Source organism: Oncorhynchus tshawytscha, linkage group LG07, assembly GCF_018296145.1.
Source record: "Oncorhynchus tshawytscha isolate Ot180627B linkage group LG07, Otsh_v2.0, whole genome shotgun sequence".
NCBI lineage: Eukaryota > Metazoa > Chordata > Actinopteri > Salmoniformes > Salmonidae > Oncorhynchus > Oncorhynchus tshawytscha.
The window spans coordinates 30,249,557-30,273,992 of NC_056435.1; the positions used below are offsets into that span (position 1 = coordinate 30,249,557).

The window sequence follows — 24,436 nt, forward strand, 5'->3', positions numbered from 1 at the left end:
CCTCGTATTGAGGCTTTAGTAATGTTCAGGAAAAATTTATCCACTTCAGTCAATGCCCAGCTAGCACATTTAGTGGCTTGGAAATTGTGAGAACTCTTGTTTTTGGTTGCACATTGGTTTCCTGACTGGTAAAACGTTTTTTAAACGTTCTGAGAACAGAAGTGAATATTTTGCCTGTCCTGGGAACGTTTATTTTTAGGTTGCAAGGAGGTTCTGAGAACGTTTTACTCTGGTTCCTTGAAAGTTTTCCTGGGAGTTTTTATTAATGCTCAGAGAATGGAAATTAAAGGTTTATTTGTAGGTTTTTTAATAACTTCCTGAAAATGTTCACTGAATGTTTCAATAACACTTTTAATGACCTTCCTAGCTTATTTTGGGCAAAACCATTTTTTTTACTCCAAGCACAGATAGGACACATGGAAATCCATTTCTTTAGGCATTAATAATGCAAACATTAAAAAAAAAGAATTGTGACAAGGCATCCGTGAGATTTGAACCTATAATTGTATGTTCTCTATCCATGTAATTCCAACACCTGGGCCCTCTGATGTAAAGAAAACTACAGACCGGTATCCCTTTTTTATTTTCTTTCCAAAATACTTGTACGTGCTGTCTCTGACCAAGTCTCTCGCTATCTCTCTCTGTATGACTTTCTTGACCCTAACCAGTCAGGCTTCAAGACGCGTCACTCAGCCGAGACTGCTCTTCTCTGTGTCACGGGGGCTCTCCTGCCAAGGGTGACTCTGGCTCTTCTGTTCTCATCCTCCTAGATCTATCTGCTGTCTTTGAAACCGTGACCCATCAGTTACTCCTCTCCACCCTCTCAGTGCTGGGCGTTTCAGGCTCTACACACTCTTGGATAGCATCCTACCTGGCAGGCTGCTCCTACTAGGTGATGTGGAGAGGATCTGTGTCTTTAACACATACTCTCACTACTGGTGTCCCACAGGGCTCGGTTCTAGGCCCTCTTCTCTCTTTACACCAAGTCACTTGGCTCCGTCTTATCCTTATATGGTCTCCCCTATCATTGCTATGCGGATGACATTCAACCATTTTTATCTTTCCCCCTTCTGACACCCAGGTGGCGACACACATCCCTGGGTGCCTGGCAGATATCTCAGCTTGGAAGTTTATCGCACCACCTCAAGCTCAACCTCAACAAGACAGAGCTGCTCTTCCTCCCAGAGAAGGCCTGCCCGCTCCAAGACCTCTCCATCACGGTTGACAACGCCATGGTGTCCCCCCTCCCAGAGTACAAAGAACCATGGTGTGACCCTGTACAACTCCCTGTCGTTTTCTGCAAACATCAAAACAATGACTGGCTCCTGCAGGTTCATGCTCTACAACATCCGTAGAGTATGACCTCACCGCACACAGGAAGCGGTACAGGTCCTAATCCAGGCACTTGTCATCTCCTGTCTGGACTACTGCAACTCGTTGTTGGTTGCGTCCCCCTCTAGTGCCATCAAACCCCTGCAACTTATCCAGAACGCTGCAGTCTGCTTAGTGTTCAACCTTCACAAATTCTCCCACATCATCCCGCTCCTCCACACACTCTACTGGCCTCCAGTCGAAGCTCGCATCCACTACAAGACCATGGTTCTTGCCTACGGCGCAGTAAAAGTAACTTCCCCGCCCCACCTTCAGGCTCTGCTCAAACCCTACACCCCAACCAGAGTACGCCACCTCTGGTCCCTTCGCCCTGTCACCCGCTCAGCCAAATCCAAATTCTTCTCTGTCCTGTCAGCCCAATGGTGGAACCAGCTTCCCCTTGAAGCTAGGACAGCAGAGTCCCTGCCCATCTTCAGAAAACATCTGAAACCCTACCTCTTCAAACAGTAGATCAGAGGGAGATCAGTCTCATGCTGTCTTCAGTGTCAGCCTACTGTACTGGAGACCAGTGAGGAGGAGCAGTGATCTGTTAACAGGAGCGGAGGTGGATGAGGTGGATAATGTGCCAAGCAATGCAGCTAGTGAAGATAATAAGCCCCCACCCCTCACCCAGTCAATGCCATCTGCTGCCCTCATGGGCACAGTTTATCCTGAGCAATCCTCCCTCTCTGACTATCTCGCACTCCCACCCTCTCCCATGCTCTCCCATCTCTCTCTCGCTCGCTCGCTCACTCTCTCCGAGTCCCTCCAGCAGCAGCACAGACAGCCAGGTAGGGAAGGAAAAGTGCAGAGTTGATGAAGGGTTAGGGTTAGTAAGGGCAACAGATTTCAGCAGCTCCCACTGTTAATGAGTAAGGTCCCATTGATGGAGGGAACACAGGGAGTTGAACACTGGCTGTCCAAGCACTAGATTCTGGATGGGATAGGAAGTGATGGACAATAAGTATTTTAAGAATCACTGACAGCTGCTAGGAAGAAATTAATCCTCGCCAGAACATTCTCTGTCCCCCCCAGAGATTACCCTGTGACTCCGATACCAGTGAGCATTAGTTTTACAGAGTGTTGGGATTTAAAAAAAACTTGTTTTGTCCAGAACAAAGTCATTAATTGTAACCATGGACAAAATGCTTGAAATCAGGTGGGAGTTATGTTAACCTGTTGAGTGTAGGGGGCAGTATTTTGATGTTTGGATGAAACACGTACCCAAATGAAACTGCCTATTTCTCAGGCCCAGAATCTAGAATATGCATATAATTGTCAGATTAGGATAGAAAACACTCAAAATTTTCCAAAACGGTCAAAATATTGACTGTGAGTATAACAGAACTGATTAAAACGCTTGGTATGCTTTCGCCGAAAAGCTTTATTGAAATCTGACACGCCAGGTGGATTAACAACAATCTAAACTGTGTTTTGCTATATTGCACTTGTGATTTGATGAAAATGTAATATTTTTAGTAATTTGAATTTGGCGCTCTGCAATTCAGCGGATGTTAAAGAAGTTAAAAGAGGAAGGAATCGGGAAGGTGATTGAAGGGTGACAGGAGTGGCAGGGTCTACAGACAATCCCGGATTACAAATGGAAAACCAGCCACGTCACGGACACCGATGTCTTGCTCCCGGACAAAAACCTTGTTGGCACACTTTGAGGATAACACAGTGCCACCAACGCTTCCCGCTCCCAAGGACTGTGGGCTCTCATTCTCCATGGCCGACGTGAATGAGACATTTAAGAGTGTTAACCCTCGCAAGGCTCCCAGCCCAGACGGCATCCCTAGCTGCGTCCTCAGAGCGGACATATTTACGGACATATTCAATCTCTCCCTATCCCAATGTCCCCACGTGCTTCAAGATGTACACCATTGTTCCTGTACCCAAGAAAGCAAAGGTAACTTAACTAAATGACTATCGCCCCGCAGCACTCACTTATGTCATCATAAAGTGTGTTGAGAGGCTAGTTAAGGATCATATCACATCTACCTTACCTGACACCCTAGACCCACTTCAATTTGCTTACCGCCCCAATAGATCCACAGACAATGCCATCACACTGCACACTGCCCCATCCCATCTGGACAAGAGGAATACCTATGTATGAAGGCTGTTCCTTGACTCTATATCAGCATTCAACACCATAGTACCCTCCAAGCTCATCATTAAGCTTGAGGACCTGGGTCTGAACACTTGTGCAACTGGGTCCTGGACTTATTGACGGGTAGTGAAGGTAAGAAACAACACCTCCACTGGGGGTGGATTCAGTGATCCTCAACACTGGGGCTCCACAAGGGTGCGTGCTCAGTCCCCTCCTGTACTCGCTGTTCACCCATGACTGCGTGGCCATGCACGCCTCCAACTCAATCATGTTAGCAGACGACACAACAGTTGTAGGCCTGATTACCAACGATGACGAGACAGGCTACAGGGAGGAGATGACGGCACTGGCGGATTGGTGCCAGGAAAATAACCTCTCCCTCAATGTCAACAAGATGAAGGAGCTGATCGTGGACTTCAGGAAACCGCAGAGGGAGCACCCCCCATCCACATCGAAAGGACAGCAGCGGAGAAGGTGGAAAGCTTCAAGTTCCTCAGCGTACACATCACTGAAAAACTGAAATGGTCCACCCACACAGACAGCATGGTGAAGAAGGCGCAACAGCGCCTCTTCATCCTCAGGAGGCTGAAGAAATGTGGCTTGGCCCCTAAGACCCTCACAAACTTTTACAGAAGCACAATTGAGATCATCCTGTCGGGCTGTATCACCGCCTGGTACTGCAACTGCACAGCCCGCATGTGGTATGTCCAACGCATCACCACGGGCACACGGCCTGCCCTCCAGGACACCTACAGCACCCGATTTCACAGGAAGGCCAAAAAGATCATCAAGGGCATCAAACACCTGAGCCATGGCCTGTTCACCCCACTATCATCCAGAAGGCGAGGTCCATACAGGTGCATCAAAGCTGGGACCATGAGACTAAAAACAGCTTCCATCTCAAGGCCATCAGACTGTTAAATAGCCATCACTAGCCAGCTACCTCCCGGTTACTGAACCCTGCACCTTAGAGGCTGCTGCCCTATGTACATAGACATGTAATCACTGGCCAAGGTTAATAATGGAACACTAGTCACTTTAATAATGTTTACAATACTGCTTTACTCATCTCATATGTATATACTGTATTCTATTCTACTGCATTTTAATCAATGCAACTCCGACATTGCTCGTCCTAATATTTAGATATTTCTTAAATCCATTATTTTACTGATTTGTGTGTGTTCTTGTGAATTGTTAGATTCCACTGCACTGTTGGAGCTAGGAACACATTCATTTCGCTACACCCGCAATAACATCTCCTAAAAATGTGTATGTGATGAATGACATTTGATTTGAGAGGATAGAAGAGAAAGGCATTAGAGAGGAGGGTCGGGGAGAGAAAAGTGGGGGTTGGTTGGTTGGTGAGACTCCTACATGTTTTGAACCAAGACAGCCTATCTTTAGTTTGCGTTGTGTGTGTGCAAATGCATGCGCAATGTCTCAATCATTCTTATTATTGCGACGTCAGATGTGTCCATCAGTGACAAGCCTCCAACCTCGGCTCTGACATGGAGTGGACTTCAACTAGCTCTCCCTGTTTGTCCTGCTTCAGACTTTTTAATTACGTTTGAGTTTCATCACTTCTGAGTTCAGATTTTTTTTTACCTCGCTTGTCCTTAGCTTGTTCTTTCAACAGCCACACGTAAAACCAGAACTTCTGTGTGTGTGTGTGTGTGTGTGTGTGTGTGTGTGGGGGGGTATTATGGTTTTCAACACTGTTTCATTTAAATCCTTATTTAATGTCTGTGAGCGTTCCAGGGAGAACTATTTCTGACCCTTTCTCCATGCCAGGTTATCCCCTCTCAGTGGAAGAAAAGCTCTGCTCTCCCGCAAGTTTGTATAATACTTCCAGAACCCTGCCGCCCTCCCCCTGTATGCTCCTCCACCTTTCTCAACCAGGGCCCAGCCTCCCAGTCTGACCTTATAAAAATCACTGGACTACTTCCAGAGGAGGGCGTTCCATTAGATTAGGGACACCTCTGGCTCTGTCCTCCTCCCCACCTTTGCCCCAACTGTCTGTCAGGGAGGTTGGAACTCCTTTCTACCGTTCAATTAAAAGGTGTTCAATTAAAAGTTGGGTAAAAGTGTATTTGCACCTTGTTACAACACTCTATATAGCCATAATATGACATCTGAAATGTCTCTATTTCTTTTCAACTTTTGTGAGTGTAATGTTTATTCATTTCTGATTTGTTTACTTCACTTTTGCTTATGATTCATTTCACTTGCTTTGGCAATGTAAACATGTGTTTCCCATGCCAATAAAGACCTTGGAGGGAGAGGGAGTAAGAAAAGGTAGATGGGAGGAGGGAGAGGGGTGCGGGCCAGGTTGGGCTAATCTCAGCCTTATCTACTGGACTCTGGGAGTCTGGCTCCAGCTCTTCTGGGGCTCCTCCCATCCTGGGTAGGGGAGGGAGGGAAATGCCTTTTATTCAGCCTGACTGGTCTGACTTCAAAGGCGCCAGAGGCAGCACCGGGTATCCTTTCTTTCATTACCAGGAGCTTTGTGCTAATCTGCAGGGACACACCTGACGTCCCCTCAGCTCAGGGAGTAAGTGCTGTGTAATCTGGACATAAAGGAGACTTAATCCCTGCGTCAGGGTCACATACTCCTGCACCTCTACCTGATCCAGGATCAGCTCAAGAGCTTGTTAATTTGTTAATCAGAGCCGGGTTGCAGTCAGGGCCATGTGTGGATCACAGGAAGAGCGGGGTCAGGGACGGGCATCTTAGCTAACACCAAGGGACATGGAGGCCATGTAAGGCGAGCATTGAAGAAGCAGTTGGCCAGTGTTGGGGAGTAGTGAACTACATGTAGTTCAACTAGTAATTGAACAACAATTTTGCAGTAGCTTGGTCCTACACATTCTGCTAACATCTGACTCTGTCTTGCAGTTTGTAGTCTATGACATTTCAGATTTAGATAAAATAACTACCTTTTCAAAATAACTTTAATTAAGTAAACAATATTTTTCTTCGGGGTAGATTTGGTGTAGCTGAACTTCTTTGGTAACTTGGTAAACTATCTTTTCAGAGTAGCTTCCCAAACACAATAGTTGACCCTCCCATTTGACTTCCAGAGGGTAATGCATAGTAAAAGCCAGTTTGGGAGTTTGCTAAGTCTGTTGACAGTAAAGTCCATGTCCATAGCTCTATAAAGACAATGATGTTACTACAAAGCCATGTGGAACAGAAATAAAGTATTTAGCAGAGCTGTAGCTACCATTGTGAATTATTTATTCACGGTGGAGCTCCTATGGCCTAAACATTGATCCCTACTTCCTACTGTAGCTCAACTCCTGGCATGCTCATTGGGTGGCTAATGATGCAAATAACAGCATGCCTCCAGAGATGGGGATTCAGAACAGAATCATCTCGTCCCCTTCCTCAACATACAGTGCATTCGGAAAGTATTCAGGTCCCTTGACTTTTTCCACATTTTGTTACGTTACAGCCTAATTCTAAAATTGATTAAATGTTTTTTCCCCTCATCAATCTACACAAAATACTCCATAATAACAAAGAAAAAAATGTTTTAAATAATTTTATATCACATTTACATACAATGCCCTCCACTAATATTGGCACCCTTTGGTAAATAATAGCTAAATGGGCTGTGAATTTTTTTTTTAGCTGTTTATCCTCTTGGTCTTTCATTCAAAATATTCACAAAAATCGAACCTTTAATTGTAAAATGATTGAAAAAAATGTATGTGAAATAAATATTTTTCTCTGAAACGTGTTCCACAATTATTGGTACCCCTAGAAATTCTTATGAGTAAAATCGAACTGGAGTAAATCCCATTCATACTTTACGTTAAGTGATTAGGAACACTCAATTGGTAAGCCATGACTTCCTGTTTCACTGAGGTATAAATATGAGGTGACACACAGGCCAAGTTCCTGCATTTCTAGAAACCTGTTTTCGCGTTGTCATTATGGGGTATTGTGTGTAGATTGATGAGGGAAAACAAATCATTTAATACATTTTAGAATAAGGCTGTAACGTAGCAAAATGTGGAAAAGGTGAAGGGGCCTGAATACTTTCTGAATGCACCGTAAGATTGAGAACATGGAAGTTCTACTACATTATCTGTGGTTATTACAATGTCATGACTCTAGTTCATTTTAGTCTAAACTTCAAGTTAAAGTTAAAGAAGAAGAATCTTGGAAGTTAAATAACAACAATTAATGGACACAAGTAGAAGCCCTTTAAAAGATACAGTGCCTTCAGTCTAGCTGCTATAGAGTGTACAAAGGTATACAGTATGTGCTCTGCGCGAGTAAAAAAACAGCACAGAGTTGTACTGCTAATTGGCCAGCATTGCAGGTTCCTTGAGGGTTTTTCTGGCAAAATAAGAAGATAGACAAGCAGAAAAGCACACATGTACAAAAGCAGACATGCTTTAGTGTTCTGGCTTTCAGGTCTGCAGCTACTTTTACATCCAGTTTAGTTTGGAGATACATTTTGTCATAAGCCTTTTCCCTGAACCCTCATGGAACTATCTTTAAGGCATATGGGTCTTTCTATAAATAATGGGGCAAATGTGTGACATTGGGATCAACATTTCAAAATGGTTTGAAACCAAACTAAAAATGATGTTCATGCAGTTCCACATGTGTACAGACATTGGCAAGTTAAAATTAAGGACTTTCAGGAATTGTGTTAATTACGGAATTGTAATTTTCAAGGACCTAAATGTTATACAATTTTATAATTTATATAATTGTACATATAGGTTGTAATATAGAACCCCCCAAAAAAAAGCATGTAAAAAGTGTCACTTTAAGATAATTCATTTGTTCGGCCTTGCCAGCGCATTGATATTCAAAGTATTATTATATTATAAAATATGTGAGAACAATGTGGACACTGCCTGACTAAATAGATTGGATGCATGAATGGCGATTTTCTGTGGCCTATGTGGTCGACGCAGGCACACATAATAAAGGCACGAATAGCGGTAGCATTAATCTCACCATCCGAGGCACAGCAACATGAACTCATTACTTTGACTCTTTCTCTGTTAAATCTAACAAGACCCTTAATCAAGCAGACCGCAACAGATGATAAACATACATTTGATGGCACAACTATCTTCACCGGTGCAACGAATAAGACGCCAAAATATTGTGGACGTTCCATGCGACCACATTTTTTTCCAGCACTTGGGTTGTTGTTGCATCGCATGCGCCATCACAACAGCTGTTCGTCACTGGAAACTCGTCATTTGAAAAATTCCTCTCCGGATCAGATTATGATGTGTGAAAATATCATGGTGTAACTAATCTGATGGAAAACCAAATGCGCATCCAACAAGAGTTATGTAAAATTATTGAAGAACCACGTTAATGACAGTATCGATTTGGGTTTTAAGTATCAAGGTAAGGTGACTCTTTCGATTAGAAGCATTCAATTTTGCAATCACATACATTACAAACAACACAACGACAACTAGATCCAGGATTCGTACAGGGTTCAAGTTCAGTGTCTAATTTAACTGATTTAATGCATAATATATGATATTACACCTTACAATACCATGAATGCAAGGACAGAAAAGTTGTGTTCTATGTCACACGATTTTGGACAAATCCATCAAGACACCAACCATGATAAAAGATTTTAAAGTATTCAGACTTCTTGACTTTTTCCACATTTTGTAACAGCCTTATTCTAAAATTGATTTTAAAAAAGGTATATATATATCCTCAGTAATCTACACACTACCCCATAATGACAAAGCAAAAACCGTTGTTTTAGAAATGTTTGCTAATTTATTCAATATTAAAACCGGAAATACCTTATTTTACTTAAATATTCAGACCCTTTGCTATGAGACTCGAAATTGAGCTCAGGTGCATCCTGTTTCCATTGATCATCCTTGAGATGTTTCCACAACTTGTTTGGAGTCCACCTGTAGTAAATTCAATTGACTTGACATGATTTGGAAAGGCACACACCTGTCTATGTAGGCTCCCACAGTTGACAGTGCATGCCAGAGCAAAAACCAAGCGATAAGGTTGAGGAATTGTCCGTAGAGCGCCCGAGACAGGATTGTGTCAAGGCACAGATCTGGGGAAGGGTACCAAAAAATGTCTGCAGCATTGAAGTTCCCCCAAAACACAGTGGCCTCTATCATTCTTGAATTGAAGAAGTATGGAACCACCAAGACTCTTCCTAGAGCTGGATGCACGGCCAAACTGAGCAATCGGGAGAAAAGGGCATCGGTCAGAGAGGTGACCAAGAACCAGATGGTCACTCTGACAGAGCTCTAGAGGTCCTTTGTGGAGATGGGAGAACCTTTCAGAAGGACAACCATCACTCCAGCACCACCAATCAGGCCTTTGTGGCAGATTGGCCAGACAGAAGCAACTCTTCAGTAAAAGGCACACGACAGCCCGCTTGGAGTTTGCCAATAGGCACCTAAAGACTCTCCGACCATGAGAAACAAGATTCTCTGGTCTGATGAAAACAAGATTGAACTCATAGGCCTGAATGCCAGATGTCACGTCTGGCGGAAACCTGGCAACATCCCTATGGTGAAGCATGGTGTTGGCAGATCATGCTGTGGGGATGTTTTTCAGCGGCAGGGACTGTGAGACCAGTCAGGATTGAGGCAAAGATGAACGGAGCAAAGTACAGAGAGATCCTTGTTGAAAACCTGCTCCAGAGAGCTCAGGACCTCAGACTGGGGCGAAGGTTCACCTTCTAATAGGACAACAACCATAAGCACACAGCCAAGACAACACAGGAGTGCCTTCGGGACAAGTCTCTGAATGTCTTTGAGTGGCCCAGCCAGAGCCCGGACTTGAACCCAAACGAACATCTCTGGAGAGACCTGAAAATATCTGTGCAGCATCGCTCCCCATCCAACCTGACAGAGCTTGAGAGGATCTGCAGAGAAGAATGGGAGAATCTCCCCATATACAGGTGTGCCAAGCTTGTAGCGTCAGACCCTAAACCATAACCCTAATGTAATATTTCAGTTTTTTATTTTTAATAAATTAGCAAAAATGTCAACTGTTTTCTCTTTGTCGTTATAGGGTATTGTGTGTAGATTGATGAGGGCAAAAAAACATCAAGGGCAAAAATTTCATCAATTTTAATGTGGAAAAAGTCTAGGGGTCTGAATACTTTCCGAAGCCACAGTAGCTTTGATCCACCTTACAGTATATCTTAATGCAATGACATATACATTTTTTTGCAGATTAATATCAAAGACTTATCAACAGCTGTAACAAGTTGTCCAGTGTAGGAAATCCTCACTGGTGACCTAGTTTGTCGCACAACCCCGTACAAGTTCACATTTTTAGGAAGCAGTGGAGGAGATTTAAAGCAAGAGAAGGTGTATTTGTTGGCTCTTTTTCCTGCTCCAACTTTCACAGTTCAGCACCCTACTCTCACTAGTGTTTGAGATGATTTCAGAAGGGCCTCTGGAAGTCAACCCAAAAATGTTCCAAAAACTTTTGGCTAAGAGAGTGCAGACAGAGTAGTGTGAACTGAACTCTCTCCACCCTCTACCCGACTTCCCCTCACAGTCCCTATCCCGGCCCTTTGGTCCCCCAAGTTAACTCCTCTTTTGGGAATCTGTAGCAGATAAAGATTGATGTCATTGTCGGTCGCAGTCTTTTCCTCCGTCTTCCCCTCCTTCCCTCATCTTGGTCTTATTCATCTTCTCATGACCACCAGTATAATTACAGCAGCTAGCTCCTCAACTCAGCCGTCCCCAGAATGAGCTGTTTACTCTGGGCCGCTTGCCTCTGGCTACTGTGGCTGAGCGCTGATCCCCATAGTACTCAGCGGGGGCAGCCACACAGTCACCAAACTCAACCAAGCGCGCGCCCGCCAGCCCTGCTCATCCAGGCTCCCACCCAGCCGCCACACGGCCACCGCGCTTCTTCCAACGCGCGACCGCCATAACCGCGTCGTCCATATGACCAGCCTACCCATGCTTTCTCTTGTCAGTAGTGGTAGCTAGAACAGTAAGACATCAACTCTTGTTGAGGAAAATCATAATCATAATTCATTTTAGTAATGGGTTTGGATGTATGAGGAGGCATTAAGTTGGCTCTGGATGGGCATAGCTACCACATATTTTGTTTTCCATTTGCCCAAAGGCTGAGGAGGAATGAAGTGGCGTTTTTTCATTGATAATTTCCCCCACACCAGTGGGTCTACAGTGTATTATGTCAAAACAAGCTCTACTGTTTTAAGTTTTAATGTCACGTGCACAAGTCCAGTGAAATGCATTTCTTGCAAGCTCTAGTGTAATTGTGTCTCCTTCAGGAGAGTGACACTAAGACTTGGAGGGAGCAGAATCAACAGCCTCTGCATCCTTCAAGACAGTTGCTTTGTGAAGGTTTTAAAGTACACAGTTAGCCATTGTTATGTAAATGCAGGCTGAAAAAGACCCTGGACCTGGGCCTCAATGTCAGGGCAAGTCCGCCAGAGCCATGTCCCAGTGAGACAGGGGTGCCGGTCGGCGTCGAAGGAAAAGTCTGAGTCTTTTGGGTAAAACCTCATTGCGAACTCAAAATAATCATCTGCCACTGCCCTGTGCAAGGGAGGGGAGTGGTATTTGTTTACCAACAGCCCAGGCAGACTGGCTGTTGGGCCACAGAGACACATAATATATTCCTTCCAGTTGGGCTGATCATGTGTAGTGTTGGTTGGTTGCAGGGCCCCTGCCTGCCAGCCAGCCAATCTCAGGCCCCTGGACCCAGGTGCTTCCTGTCTACAATTTGGGAAAAGCGTGAGTGAGCTCATGATGGGCCAAGTCAACCATGAGCATTACGCCCTCCCTGCTCCAAGCCCCATGGGATCGGCAATAAGGCTTTAAATATCCAACTCTATTTTTTCTCTCTCTCTCTCTCTCTCCCTTTCTGTCTTTCTACCTCTTTTTCTCTCTTGTAATCAGTGATGGCAGATACATTTGTCACTAACGTCGGTGCAGGGAGTGAGCTGAAACGTTAAGTGGGGATCCTTTGTAGCTCCTCCCGTCTATTCGTTTGGCTGTTTCCTACTGCTGAGGTGTTGCTTGCGATGCTGGTAAGACATGCTGATTTTACCCATGAATCCTATCTTGGGCTGTGCTGTCTGTGTGTTGTTCTGTTGCCGTTCCCTGTGCCTTTCTGCTCCCTGTGCTGTTCTTGTTTTGGAAAGGAGCTCTCGGGTTCTTCCATGCGTGTGCACACAGCGTACATGCATAATGTAGAAGTTGTGTCCAGAGTGCACGCTCGAGGTGAGGCCGAGGCGTCGAATATTCAAGCAAATATTTTCACAAGTGAGCGGGGATTTACGCGGTTTTGTGCCAGCTGTGGCAGTACCGTAAAACATTTATATGCTCCCTGAAAAATGCATTTTATGTGTAACTGAAGCTGTCGCATGTTAAACGGCTCTAACAGGACGACTGAGGCTCCGTGTGTTTTTCACAGGAATGATTCTTATCCAAAGGGAGAAGATGGGAGACTGAGCTTTATGTGTGAGGATCATTCTTGACATCAGTCCAGCTAGTCTGGAGCAACATCAGTGGCAGAGGGGTAGAGAGCCTCCTAGTGGCCACAGTCTGCACTCACAGCCTCAAACTCGGCTCTGGTTCTAAAGGTACAACTTCTATATCGACTCTAAAAAATGAAATAAAAAGTGTAAATCAATTACAGCCAAGCTTTTGGATGGGCATCTTAGTCTTGATTGTTGTACCCATTTTACATGCATTTATGTGTTGTCTGAGATTTACGAGACAACAGCTGACTAACTCTCCCCGTCCGTACACAGTTAATTTAACTCGCTTATATTTTTATCTCTTGACACATGAGCATTTAACATAACAAGGTATGATTTATGACCACCATGAAAGGAATTATTTTTGGTCTCCAGTAGAAGCTTGAGAATAAGTGAGCCACTCAGCTGTCAAATCATGGTGGAAACAACAGCAGGCTTTTGGTTTGGGATCCTCCCTTCAGCCCGCTCCTTGCCTCTCCAGAAGGACTCTTTCACCTTGGCTGGTTCTGCTTTTAAAGAAGGGGGCAGAACATAAGAATAGCATTACTTGTCTGACAGACAGCAGGCAGGACTTGTTTGTTTCAGGGCTGGTGTCATTCAGGAGGCCTGGCGCTGTGTAGAGGACTAGCTAGCTAGCTGGGGCGGGCTAGACACAAGCGTCGGTACATTAACTGCTCATAAAATAGCTGATGTCACTCATTCACAGCCTGGCCCCAGTTGTCTCGCGTTTTGATTGGTCCTGACGGGGTATTTCCATGGTGATGGGGGTCAGTTAAGGTGGTGGTGTTTACTTCAGTCTGCAGCATACCCAACTAGTCTGCCTAGCCTGACGCCAGCCAGAGCTGCTTCTGCGTGTGCTGCTGATAAGAGACTGCGTGCCACCGCTTCACGGTGACTGTTGAACTCCTAAAGGCTGGGATAGGCCAGGGTCTGTCTCCGGTAGACAGAGAGGGCTGTTTGCTCCAACCAGGCTGTACCGTCTAAAGAGTACAATAAACAACCTGAAAGGACAACTGAACCACTCAATTCAGGCCAGTTCCCTCGAGCATTTTTCCTACCCATCTGTTGACCTGCTTTGAGAAGGAGAATTGAAGATTGAAGCCCGTTAAAGTGGCTCTACTTAACTTCCTGCTCTCCTCTCTGTGAAAGAGTGAAAAGTAAAAGACCAGAGGTCAACTACAGTTCACGTGCTGTCACTGTCCTCCAGGGTGACCTTAAACCGATTGTCACCACTCCAGACTGCTCGTTTCAGACTATGACCTTAAGAACATACATAGACAGGTGGAACGGGTTCATGAAAGCGTCACTTCAGTTTCTGCTGAATGGTCTCTCGATCACCTCTGGCCGTGTGGTTGTGGACAAATATACAATTGCATTGGAACTGGCATCTGTCTCCCATTCTCATGCTGTTCTAGTTTACCCACAGCATTGGAAAGACGTGTTTAATCAAATAAATATTTGGGGCCATTTTATACGTTTCTTTTACACGTTTACAATTTCACCCTTTTCAATTCAGCTCTGTGTTGGCTCCAGATCTCCAGATAACTGTCCCCCCGGCAAGGCCAGGCCCAGGAACAGCTGTGGAAACAGCACACAGTGAGCTGTGGCGACTAGCGAGGGATCTGGTGTGCTGGATCCACGCAGCTCTGTGGAGATGGAAGTTTTCATTTCCTCAGGATGTAGCGTCGGCTGTTTGAACAGGTGGTGGAGGAATCCTCCTGGGACACCGGCTCTACTCATGTCGTCCAGTTTTGGACTCCTCTCTTCAGCATCGCATTCCCCAGCCAGCAGCACAGACGAGCAAAGAAGAGTAGGCCCTGCACAGAGAAGAGCAGCACAGGGGCCCCTCCCCCCCTTCTGCTCTGCAAGTCCTCTCGTGATTGAGAGGCGTCCCGCTCCCAGCCCACTCCCGTCCCACATGGCAGGCTCCAGAAGAAAAAGCCCAACCAGACGCGTCTCCTAATGCGTTTCCAGTCCCCCCCTGTCATTGGGGTTATTACTGCTGTGTGCAGCTGGGCTGTGCTGGGACTGGGAACCTGGGAGCGCCTATTAGGGGGGGAAAGTGAGCATCTGAATGCTCTAATTACAAGAGGAGGGGATGTGTGTGGGACGTGATGTGTGTTTTGTGTTCTTACCCCCAGGGGCGGGGATGCACACTGCCTGAGTCATACTAGACTGGAGCCATTGCATCGTGTCTCTCTCTCCCTCTCCTCCCACTGCTTACACAACCAGCTGGGCTACGGAGATACACAAACACAGAGAGACATAGATTTACTCGATGGGAGGATGGAGAGAGGAGTGCAATGCGGAGGATGAAAAGGGAGGAGGCGGAAGAAGGGGAGGAGGAAGAGGGGAGCGTGCGAGGCCCTGGGTAGATTTATGGCTTGCTGTTGAATCTAGCAGGTAAATACCAGGGAGGCCCTCCTCCCTCCCACCTCCCCCAGAGGAATAGGCTCTGGGATTATGCCACTTGTTGAAGCTGTTTGCACAGATTCTCAGTTCGGTACAAAATCCTGCAGGGCAGGACCTGTCTCTCCACCACTCCCACTTCCACTCTCACTTCTTTTCAGTCTGTCTGTCTGTCCGCCTGTCTGTCCGCCTGTCTGTCCGCCTGTCTCTGTGTCTGTCCGCCTGTCTGTCCGCCTGTCTGTCCGCTGTCTGTCTGTCCGCCTGTCTGTCTGTCCACCTGTCTGTCTGTCTGTCCGCCTGTCTGTCCTGTCCCTGTCTGTCTGTCCACCTGTCTGTCCGCCTGTCTGTCCGCCTGTCTGTCTGTCCTGTCTGTCCGCCTGTCTCCTGTCGTCTGTCCGCCTGTCTGTCCGCCTGTCTGTCTGTCCGCCTGTCTGTCTGTCCGCCTGTCTGTCCGTCTGTCCGCCTGTCTGTCTGTCTGTCCGCCTGTCTGTCCGCCTGTCTGTCTGTCCGCCTGTCTGTCCGCCTGTCTCCTGTCTGTCTGTCCGCCTGTCTGTCCGCCTGTCTGTCTGTCCGCCTGTCTGTCTGTCCGCCTGTCTGTCCGCCTGTCCGTCTGTCCGCCTGTCTGTCTGTGGTTTTCCTGTCCCTCTCCCTCTTCCGATCTCTTGATATCACAGTGTCATTTGAAATGTCAAAGAGCGAGGCAAATGATCGAATGCTTTGAACACATTAGGCTTAAAGAATTGTGTTGAACTCTATTTTGTTTTCGATTGCCTGTTTATTACCATTCAACCGTTGACTGCGTGAGCACACTAACACGCATGGCCAATAGGTGGCGGTATGACCCTATAGAATCTGAGCTTCGTCTATTAGTTTCCAGAGGGAATATTTTCACCTTGCCCTCATTTGATCTGACTCCCTCAGCCAAATGGCATCTCGTTAGTGCAGTGCACATTTAAATACACCATTGGGTGCTGTAAAGAATTTGCCAGAATTTGCCAGTCGTTTTTTTCCACCTGCTGTCTAAAAGACAGTATTTATTTACTAGTAGAATGCAAGGTTTCGGTGCCTGAGATCATTTGTGTCCAGGACGTCTGAGGCATAATAAATACGCCTAGGTGAGCATAATCGACTGACTGAACACGCCCTTATTGATTCAAAACAGGTGTCCATTGGTCACAGGCGCTGGCTGTCATATGATTATCTGATAGCCTGTTTGCGTTTGCGTGTGGGTCATCATTTGCTCAGACGGCGAAAAGCGAATTCCTCTAACGGGGGGGTAGAACACAGTCAATGTGTAAACAAAGACCTCCAGATGACTCACTTGCACAGCCCACTGTTGCACATGCTGTAGATGTAATCCAGTACGTTTGCGGAATTGTGTCCACAGTGTGGTGTTGAGGCATTGTCAGAACAGCAGCTCTGTTCCAGTTCTCCTCTGTTCCAGAATGTGAGCAGCATCCACAAGGCACTTTTAACCCCAAAATGAATCCTCTTCGTGTGGATGGTGACGCCTCAACATTCGTTCTAGTATTTCTCAACGGGACCCTCTAAATGGGCTGACCTGGTAGGTGGAACCCTGGAAGGCCAGGCATCTGTCCCCCCCTCACATGACAAGGCCTTCTATGATGGAAAGTGAATTAGTCCACTGGGCCTTTACTAGTCCTGTATTAGCAGTCCGATATAGCCGTCTGTAGTGCGGGAACACGTAGGGTGTGCCAATGTGCATATGCGTTAGCGTACTTGGGTGGGTGGCTGCAGATGTGTATAAGTGTGGGCTAAAGTTCAAGAGTGTGTATTGGTTTGTGTGACAGTAGGAGTGTATGTACAGTACGTGTGTTTTGGCATGAGGGAGAAAGGCTCACCAGGCAGATTTGTGATGTAATCAGGAGTTAATCTGTTCCCTGATGCTTGCTGAGCGGCTCCAGGGCCACAGCACAACCCCCTTTCTGCTGGAGTTGACCTTAGCCCTATCCTCGACCCTCGCCCTCAGCCCTCCGAGCCCATTTGAACTGATAATCTCATCAGGAGAGTGAGGGCACTGAGAGAACAAAAGCTCTACTTCACCTGAGCCCTCACACTCAGTGCACATCAAGAGCTTCATTTGACCCCACTGGATGAATGGGTGGATGGCTGGAGTAATCACATTGCATAACTGAGCCCAGCAGAGCAGTAGAGTGGCTGGGCTGGTTGAGCAAGAACCACTACTGTGCTGGGGCTGCACACAGAGGTGAACAGACTGGCCATGGCTCACTCATTTCTTATAGACAGACGGGGTGCATCTTATTATCATGGTTCCAAACAACAAAATATTTTTGTTAACCTGTATCCGCATTGGTACGGGCATTTCTTAATGATTTTAATGTTGTTTTTTTTACCACTCCAGCAACCCAGATTTCTTTGGTTTTCATTCAGAAAAGGTAAGATGTGAACTGACGAATGGTGAGGTGAATTCTAGACATTTGGAGCTGATATTGAATATTGGGCTGAAAAGCTTGAGTTGAGAGTATTTTGATGAAATATTATTCATTTCTCTCAGAATGTCTGCCCTCCCTCCATCTCTGTATGCCTTTATCTCTGAGAATAAAAGACCACAAAACCCCACGAAGACAGCATGGTCTTAAGAGGAACATCTTCAATGGAACGTCTTCCCCTTCACAAGAGGCCCGGAGCACTTTTAGGATCCAGGTTGCCATAGTGATGGACAGTAACAGTGCATGTTTCCTAGGTAACTTTCCCTGGTTCTGCCATGAAGGGTACATTAGTATTATTGTTCGGTCTTCTCAGATTCGGTCTACCCACTCAGAAGCCCAGAGACACACACACACACACACACACAGGAAGCTTGTTTGGAGCTACCATGAGCATCTTATCATGCTGGTCCTTTCCAGCCATCAGTGTTGGAGTCCCATCGAAGCCTTGTAGCCAGGTCCGTCTCCATACTCGTGTTAGTATGGAGGGTGGCCTGACAATGAAAGTCTGCGGAGTTGGCCGAAGTCGCACACAGTTCTGGCAACTCTCTCTGGGAAATCCATTGACTTTGTCACATCCATGCCGCAGCGGAGTCGTCTTGTTGAGTTATGGTGCGGTTTAGTCGTGGCTTTCTGCACTCACCTGTTTGCCTCATTTAGGGCCCAGTGTCTGATGGCGCATGAAGGAACAGCATCAAAGCAGAGTGGCCTGGCAGTAATGAGAGGCCTTGTCATCCTGTGCAACTCAATTAGCCCAGACTGGCCAGTCCCTCAGGAAGACTAATGACTCCCCACTGGGACCACAGACCCCCGTAGGGAGAAAGAGGGTGTGGGTTTAGGGAGGCAGTTGGGGGGGACGGGGGGGTACCAAAAATGTCCTTCTTCACTCTGGGCTTCTGAAGTGACTAACCTCAGTACATAACACACATTGGAAAAATGCAAGGCCCTACAACACCGTGGGATCTTTACAGACATGGCACTGGTTCTCATGCTTGAGTATCTATAATTGATGTTATCCCTTAGGATCTCTTTGATAGGCCGTCAGAGACGACACCTCTCGTCTGTGGTCTGCGAATTTCTAGGCAATCCTATAGTTAAACTGTTCACTTTCATTACTGTTATCTTGGCTAGTGATGTGGCTGGTCAGGCTCCGTGGCCCCACTGACCTTGCTGTCTACAGCCGTTCACTCACCAGGCAGAACACTGAGCTGTGATTGGCACATAATAGAGCCTCCCTTCTAACATTGATATTTTTCAGTCCATTGGCTTTTCAGGTGAGTTAGAGTCCGTGTGAATGGTTTAGCGGTAGCTGACAGTGAAAGATAAGGAGCCACTCTTGAGTGTGAGCGGACTAATGAAGAAGACCTGGTAGTGTGCTGCTCCTGCTATGAGGTTGGCAGATGGCGGTGGAATCGCCTGTGTGACCCCCTCACAGAACACCAAGCCAAGCGTCTGTTGTTAATTCAACCTTTCGACCTCCTGTGTTCAGAAATACATTCTAACTATCTGCTTGTGGAGATACGTGTTTCATTTTGATTTAGTTCTTTTGCGAGGATGTAGTCTTTCAAACTGCGCTTTGCCCGCCTAGGGAATGGCTTCCCGTTGCGGTGTGGCCCGTCGATGGCAGAGTCTGTGTGACTGTAGCATCTCATCTCAAGCCATCTTTGTAAGTCCATGGTGCCTTGTCCTAAGGAACCAGCTGCTGGAGGTCTCTCGTTGTTTTAAAGGGACGGTTGGGGTAACCTGCTGGCAGGGACAGGGCCGTGGCCTGGGACCCCCTCACCTTACCGGACCCCACCACGAGCCCACGGGACCTCTGTGTCAGGGGCCACAGTTTGAGTGACAGGTACAAAGTAACCATTCTCTGCTGTGGGGTCCCGGGGAGGGGCGGAGACGCCGCCCCTGTCACTCACCCGCCCCGGGACAATGATGTGGGCGGGAAAGGCGATACCCTCGCCTCTTTTGTCTCCTTATTGAGTTACAGCACAGGTTGTCTTTGTGTACTCAGAGAGTAATTGAAAACGTGACAAAAGAGGAGGGTGGAAAATGGAGGATGTGCTCCAGCGCACACAGTCAGTCAGTGAAAGGAGCCAATAAAAGTGAATATCAGGGCATGGCATTCGGTGATCCTTTTTGTAGGTGTAAAGTCTGGATAGAAGCGGGCTTTTAGGTGATTGGAGGAATTGTGCCATTCTCTAGAGAAGTAAAGTCATGTTCAGGGCAGTTCGCTGCAGGCAGAACCTAAGCTCATTGTGGACCTGGAATATAAAGTCTCCCAGTGGTCAGTTGGGATATAGGAGGATACTTAGGCCCACCCCCTCTCCTCACTGCTTGGGTTGAGTGGAAAGTCGGCGATCACTTGGGGAAAGCATTTATAATGCTCTCACATAAGCACACCGTCTTGTGCGTTGAGCGTCCGCTCCAAGTAATCCTCGGCAAACACGTGCACCATAGAATTCCTCTGTCCGTCACAGATTTCTTATCTGAAGGATGCAGTAACTTTTTGGGCGACCCCGACAAAAATTTGCATAGAAATGAGAGTTATAAATCTTTCATTCAAATTTTTCGAAGAAGATGTAGATGTCACACCCTGACCTTAGTATTCTTTGTTTTCCTTGTTATTTTGGTTAGGTCAGGGTGTGACATGGGTGATGTATGTGGTTTTGTCTTGTCTAGGGGTTTTGTATGTTTATGGGGCTGTTGCCTTTCTAGGTATATTGTATGTCTATGGTTGCCTAGATTGGTTCTCAATTAGAGGCAGCTGTCTATCGTTGTCTCTGATTGGGAACCATATTTAGGCAGCCATATTCTGTGGATACTTTGTGAGTGATTGTTTCTGGGGCTGTGTTTGTTTCACCACACGGTACTGTTTCTTCAGACGAAGAGGAGGAAGTCAGCCGTGACAGTAGATCTGTTCTATGTGTGCTATTTCTATGCTTCCCACTCTTTTGCGTCTTTCATCTCAGTTTTGAATACCAGCTTCAAACTGCTGAAAATATAATATGTCTTGTTATGGAAAATATATTTCCTAGTGGTATAGATGGTACAATGATTCTCTACACTATACTTTATTTTTTTTTTGTCACATAAACTATTAGAATTTTAGAAACCAGGAAATGGTCGGAGCGATTTCTTTCATAGTGCATCTTCAACTTTTTTTCTTTCTCAAATGTCTCATTTCAGCCATATTATATGATAGATCACCAACCCAAACCTATTGAAAAGCTTTGTTCCTAGTGAAACACATTGTAGGGTGCGGGGATCTACAGTATTCTACCCTCCCTTATCAGTCTGTAATGCCCCACTTCTGTCAAGATGTCCCTATTACACATGAGGTGTGTAGAGCACCGGTGAATGACCCACAAAGCCCCACAGAAAATGACCCACTGCCACAGGAAAGGGAAAGCGTGTGATTACATGACCATAACATGGAGCCAGACAAATAAGCACACACGCATGCACTCAGGGGAAAGAGAGTGGGGTGCATAATGGTTGCTCTCTGCGGGTACACGAACACATCAACGTGCCCTTTTCACATTACTCCCTTGATTACCTTAATCCTGCCTCTAAACTAGGACCTGTCATATGCACCAAGGGATCTGAGGGTCATAGGTCAAAGCGTCCCCGTGATCACTCTCTGCTCTCTTCCAAAATCACTGACTCCTCATTATACAACAGGACTCTCTCTCTCTACCCCCTCTCCTTCTCTCCTTCTCCCCCTTCCCCCTCCTACGCCCCCCTTTCACTGTCTCTCTCCCCCCTCTATCTCTGGTTCTCTCTCATCTTTGTCAATTAAAAATATATTCAAGACCAGTCCCTCGTCTCTCCCTTTAATGGAGCCAACAAGTCCTCTTCACTGTGCCATAGCATTGTGTTCTGTAATGACAGCATTTGCGGAGCACTTCAGTGCAAAATGAAGTCGGAATTGGACGAAAACGGTAGTGCCAGGCTCTTTAAAACCCGACATATTTTTCTCCTATCCATTTGGAGAGAACAGGGGAAAGCATAGGCTAAATGTGTGGGCTTATTATTTTCAATCAAACACTTCTCTCTAAGGGACTGTGGTGGAAATAGCACTCAGGGAATGACAGTTTTACTAATGACATGGGGCTCATGAAAGTGTACCGCACCTCAATGGGGAAAACTGCACTTTATGGCAATTTTACCATCCCCAACCTGAAGTGAAATGCTCTCTGAGATACAGGGGCTTGGAAATGGAATGGCTTCATCCAGCATCTCGTATTGATTTAAATACCATCTCTTGGTTTGTCCAATCTCTGGAACATAACCAGCTAATGGTCACTCATTATGCGAAAGACTGAAAGACACATGGCAAAATGACTTCCTGTGAAAGACTGAATAGCAAAAATGAGCTGTGTTGTAAAAAGCATTAAGATTCATAAGTGTATGTGGGGAATTCACAAGGACATTGCAAGCATTCACCTGTTTCCTATTTGCATTTTTATTATGGATTATAAACCCCCCACACAGTATTTGCATACATTAACGATTGAATGCAAACATTATTGTTTAACAGTTCACCAGGGCATTAACAGTTGAGTCGTTACACATTGACAAACCAAGTGCATTAGCCTTCACTGTAAGTGAAAAGAGTTTTCAATGTATTCAGTAATGACGTCTGTTGCAAATTCATTTCCCATTTCGACTAAAAAGATTAGTCGATTCCCTCTAAATGCAGTAACCTTTTTGTTATCTGAGGGATCAGGGGGAGAGGGAGGAAGTAGAGTCATGATAAATTGGACTTTGATACTCTGGGAGTTGCTTATTGAATTCACTTATCTGCCAAACGATGTTAGCATTGTGCTGAACAGATGTGTCAGGGCAGGTCTGGGCTTAGATAGAGGGTCCGGGATGGGGAGGAGAAGTGGAGAGACTGGATTAGATAGACCAGTCTGTTACTGTTTGTCCCAGAGCTCCGTTCTTACACCATGTGACTATCACTGGGAAAGGGTAACACGTAAAGTATCATACTTATTATCACAAGAAATGATGTAAAATGTTTACTTAATAACCCTATGAAGTCTATCCAGTGACAGTATGTGTTACGGTAGAAGATTTGTGTCCTGTTACTGCACAGTAGTTTAATCCAATGCATTATGGGAGGTATCAGTCGCGTCGCAAAACCAGATTGACATGGGTCATCTTCAGAAAGCTCCGGGCTCACTTGATATACTTTTATTCAATGCAACTGTGATGATTTCCCAGCCTCGGGGGAAAGCTATGGAGAATAAAACAATGACTTTTCTTTACATGTGTGACTGCCCTGAAGATGACAAGGTTAAGGATGAGCTTCTCTGCCTTCCAATGTTCTATTTGGTCCCAGATGCTTTTCCATTCTTCAAACCAATATAGAAACTAGGATTGTCTGTGGAGAGACCAAGCAGAAACTGTCTGTACGTTGGTGTATGTTTGGTGGCGTGTTCATTCATGGTGATGTTCAAATGTGTCTGTAGGTCAGGTATGACACATTTCAGGATATTATTGTAAATCATATATTTGCCTTAACAGACTCGCCTGGATATATAAAGGTTAAATAAAAAGACATTAAAACATCTACCTCACTTTGAAACTGCTCAGTGACTCAACAGGGAGGATGGGAAATCCCCTCTACTGCTAGCTAGGCCACACAGAGGTCACTGTCCGTCTGCTGGCTGAGTGAGAAACAGGGAGAGGGGTCGTTAATTTAAAGATTTACTGACTGTCCCAGTCTTTGAGTTAGCCCAGTTAATGTTTCAATTTCATTCAATCTTGTGAAGTAACACAGACAAGCAGCTTTGCACATAGAAAAAACATATTGTTTCTCTACTTCGGCAGCAGTCCTCATTCGTCATTGTTGACTTGTTGGTCGTTAGCCTAACTCTCTGTCCTAATATAGAAGCCTGTGATGTCACTGTCATGTCAGTTACTCACCTGTCGATGAGGTCACCCCTCAATCAGACCTTTCATTTGGGAGAGCACTGTAATGTAATGAGATGGACTCCTGAACATGGACCTGTCCAATAACTCTCCATCACAGCCCCTGAGACAGACAGACAGTCACCATGGGACACAGACCTGCCGATTCAGCCCCTCAGTGGTCCTGTCTCATTCCACACCCAAGAGATTGAGCTCTGTCCACTCCACGACCTTGGCTGTAAACACAACGACACAGCCAGGAATGCTGTTGGGTCTGGGAATGAGCTTGTGACAGGAGTCAGTGTCCAGGCCAGAACTGAGAAGGAGAAAGTCCTTTTGGTTATGGAGGCTGCAAGGTGCCCCACTGCCCACCTAACTGTAGCAGTAGCACCGGGCCTCTATTCTGCTCATAGTACAGGAGAGGCAATGGGGATGAAATATGAACTCCTTGATTATCGCGCCTGATAACTGTGTTGACAAGCTGCATGAGTTCCCTTCGGGAGGCATGTCGTGACATTTGGAAAATTAGCTGAAAATAGTGTTTTATGATACCTTGCTGCGGACAATCGACAGCCCGGCTTTCTATTTGTAGCAAAGGTTAGGTGGCGATTTTAGTGGCCCTATTATGGCCGTTAATTCTTGTGGGACCAG

The 24,436-nt window shown here is 45.9% G+C and overlaps 1 protein-coding gene across 4 annotated transcripts in view; it reads left to right on the forward strand.

Annotated features, from left to right (window-relative positions):
* The window catches only part of pdzrn3b (PDZ domain containing RING finger 3b), a 127,157-nt gene that overhangs the window by 66,077 nt on the left and 36,644 nt on the right, over nucleotides 1-24,436 (forward strand). The window contains exons 1-2 of one of the 4 annotated variants that reach the window (XM_042324281.1): nucleotides 12,016-12,539; nucleotides 12,926-13,094. The exons of 2 other annotated variants lie outside the window; for them this stretch is intronic. Coding sequence is in view for 1 of the 2 variants with exons in the window: in XM_024426816.2 (XP_024282584.2) it covers nucleotides 12,534-12,539 (6 nt within the window). In the remaining variant the exon portion in view is untranslated. Of the gene's footprint in view, nucleotides 1-12,008; nucleotides 12,540-12,925; nucleotides 13,095-24,436 lie in introns of those variants that run through there. One more of the 4 variants, XM_024426816.2, reaches the window with a different exon arrangement.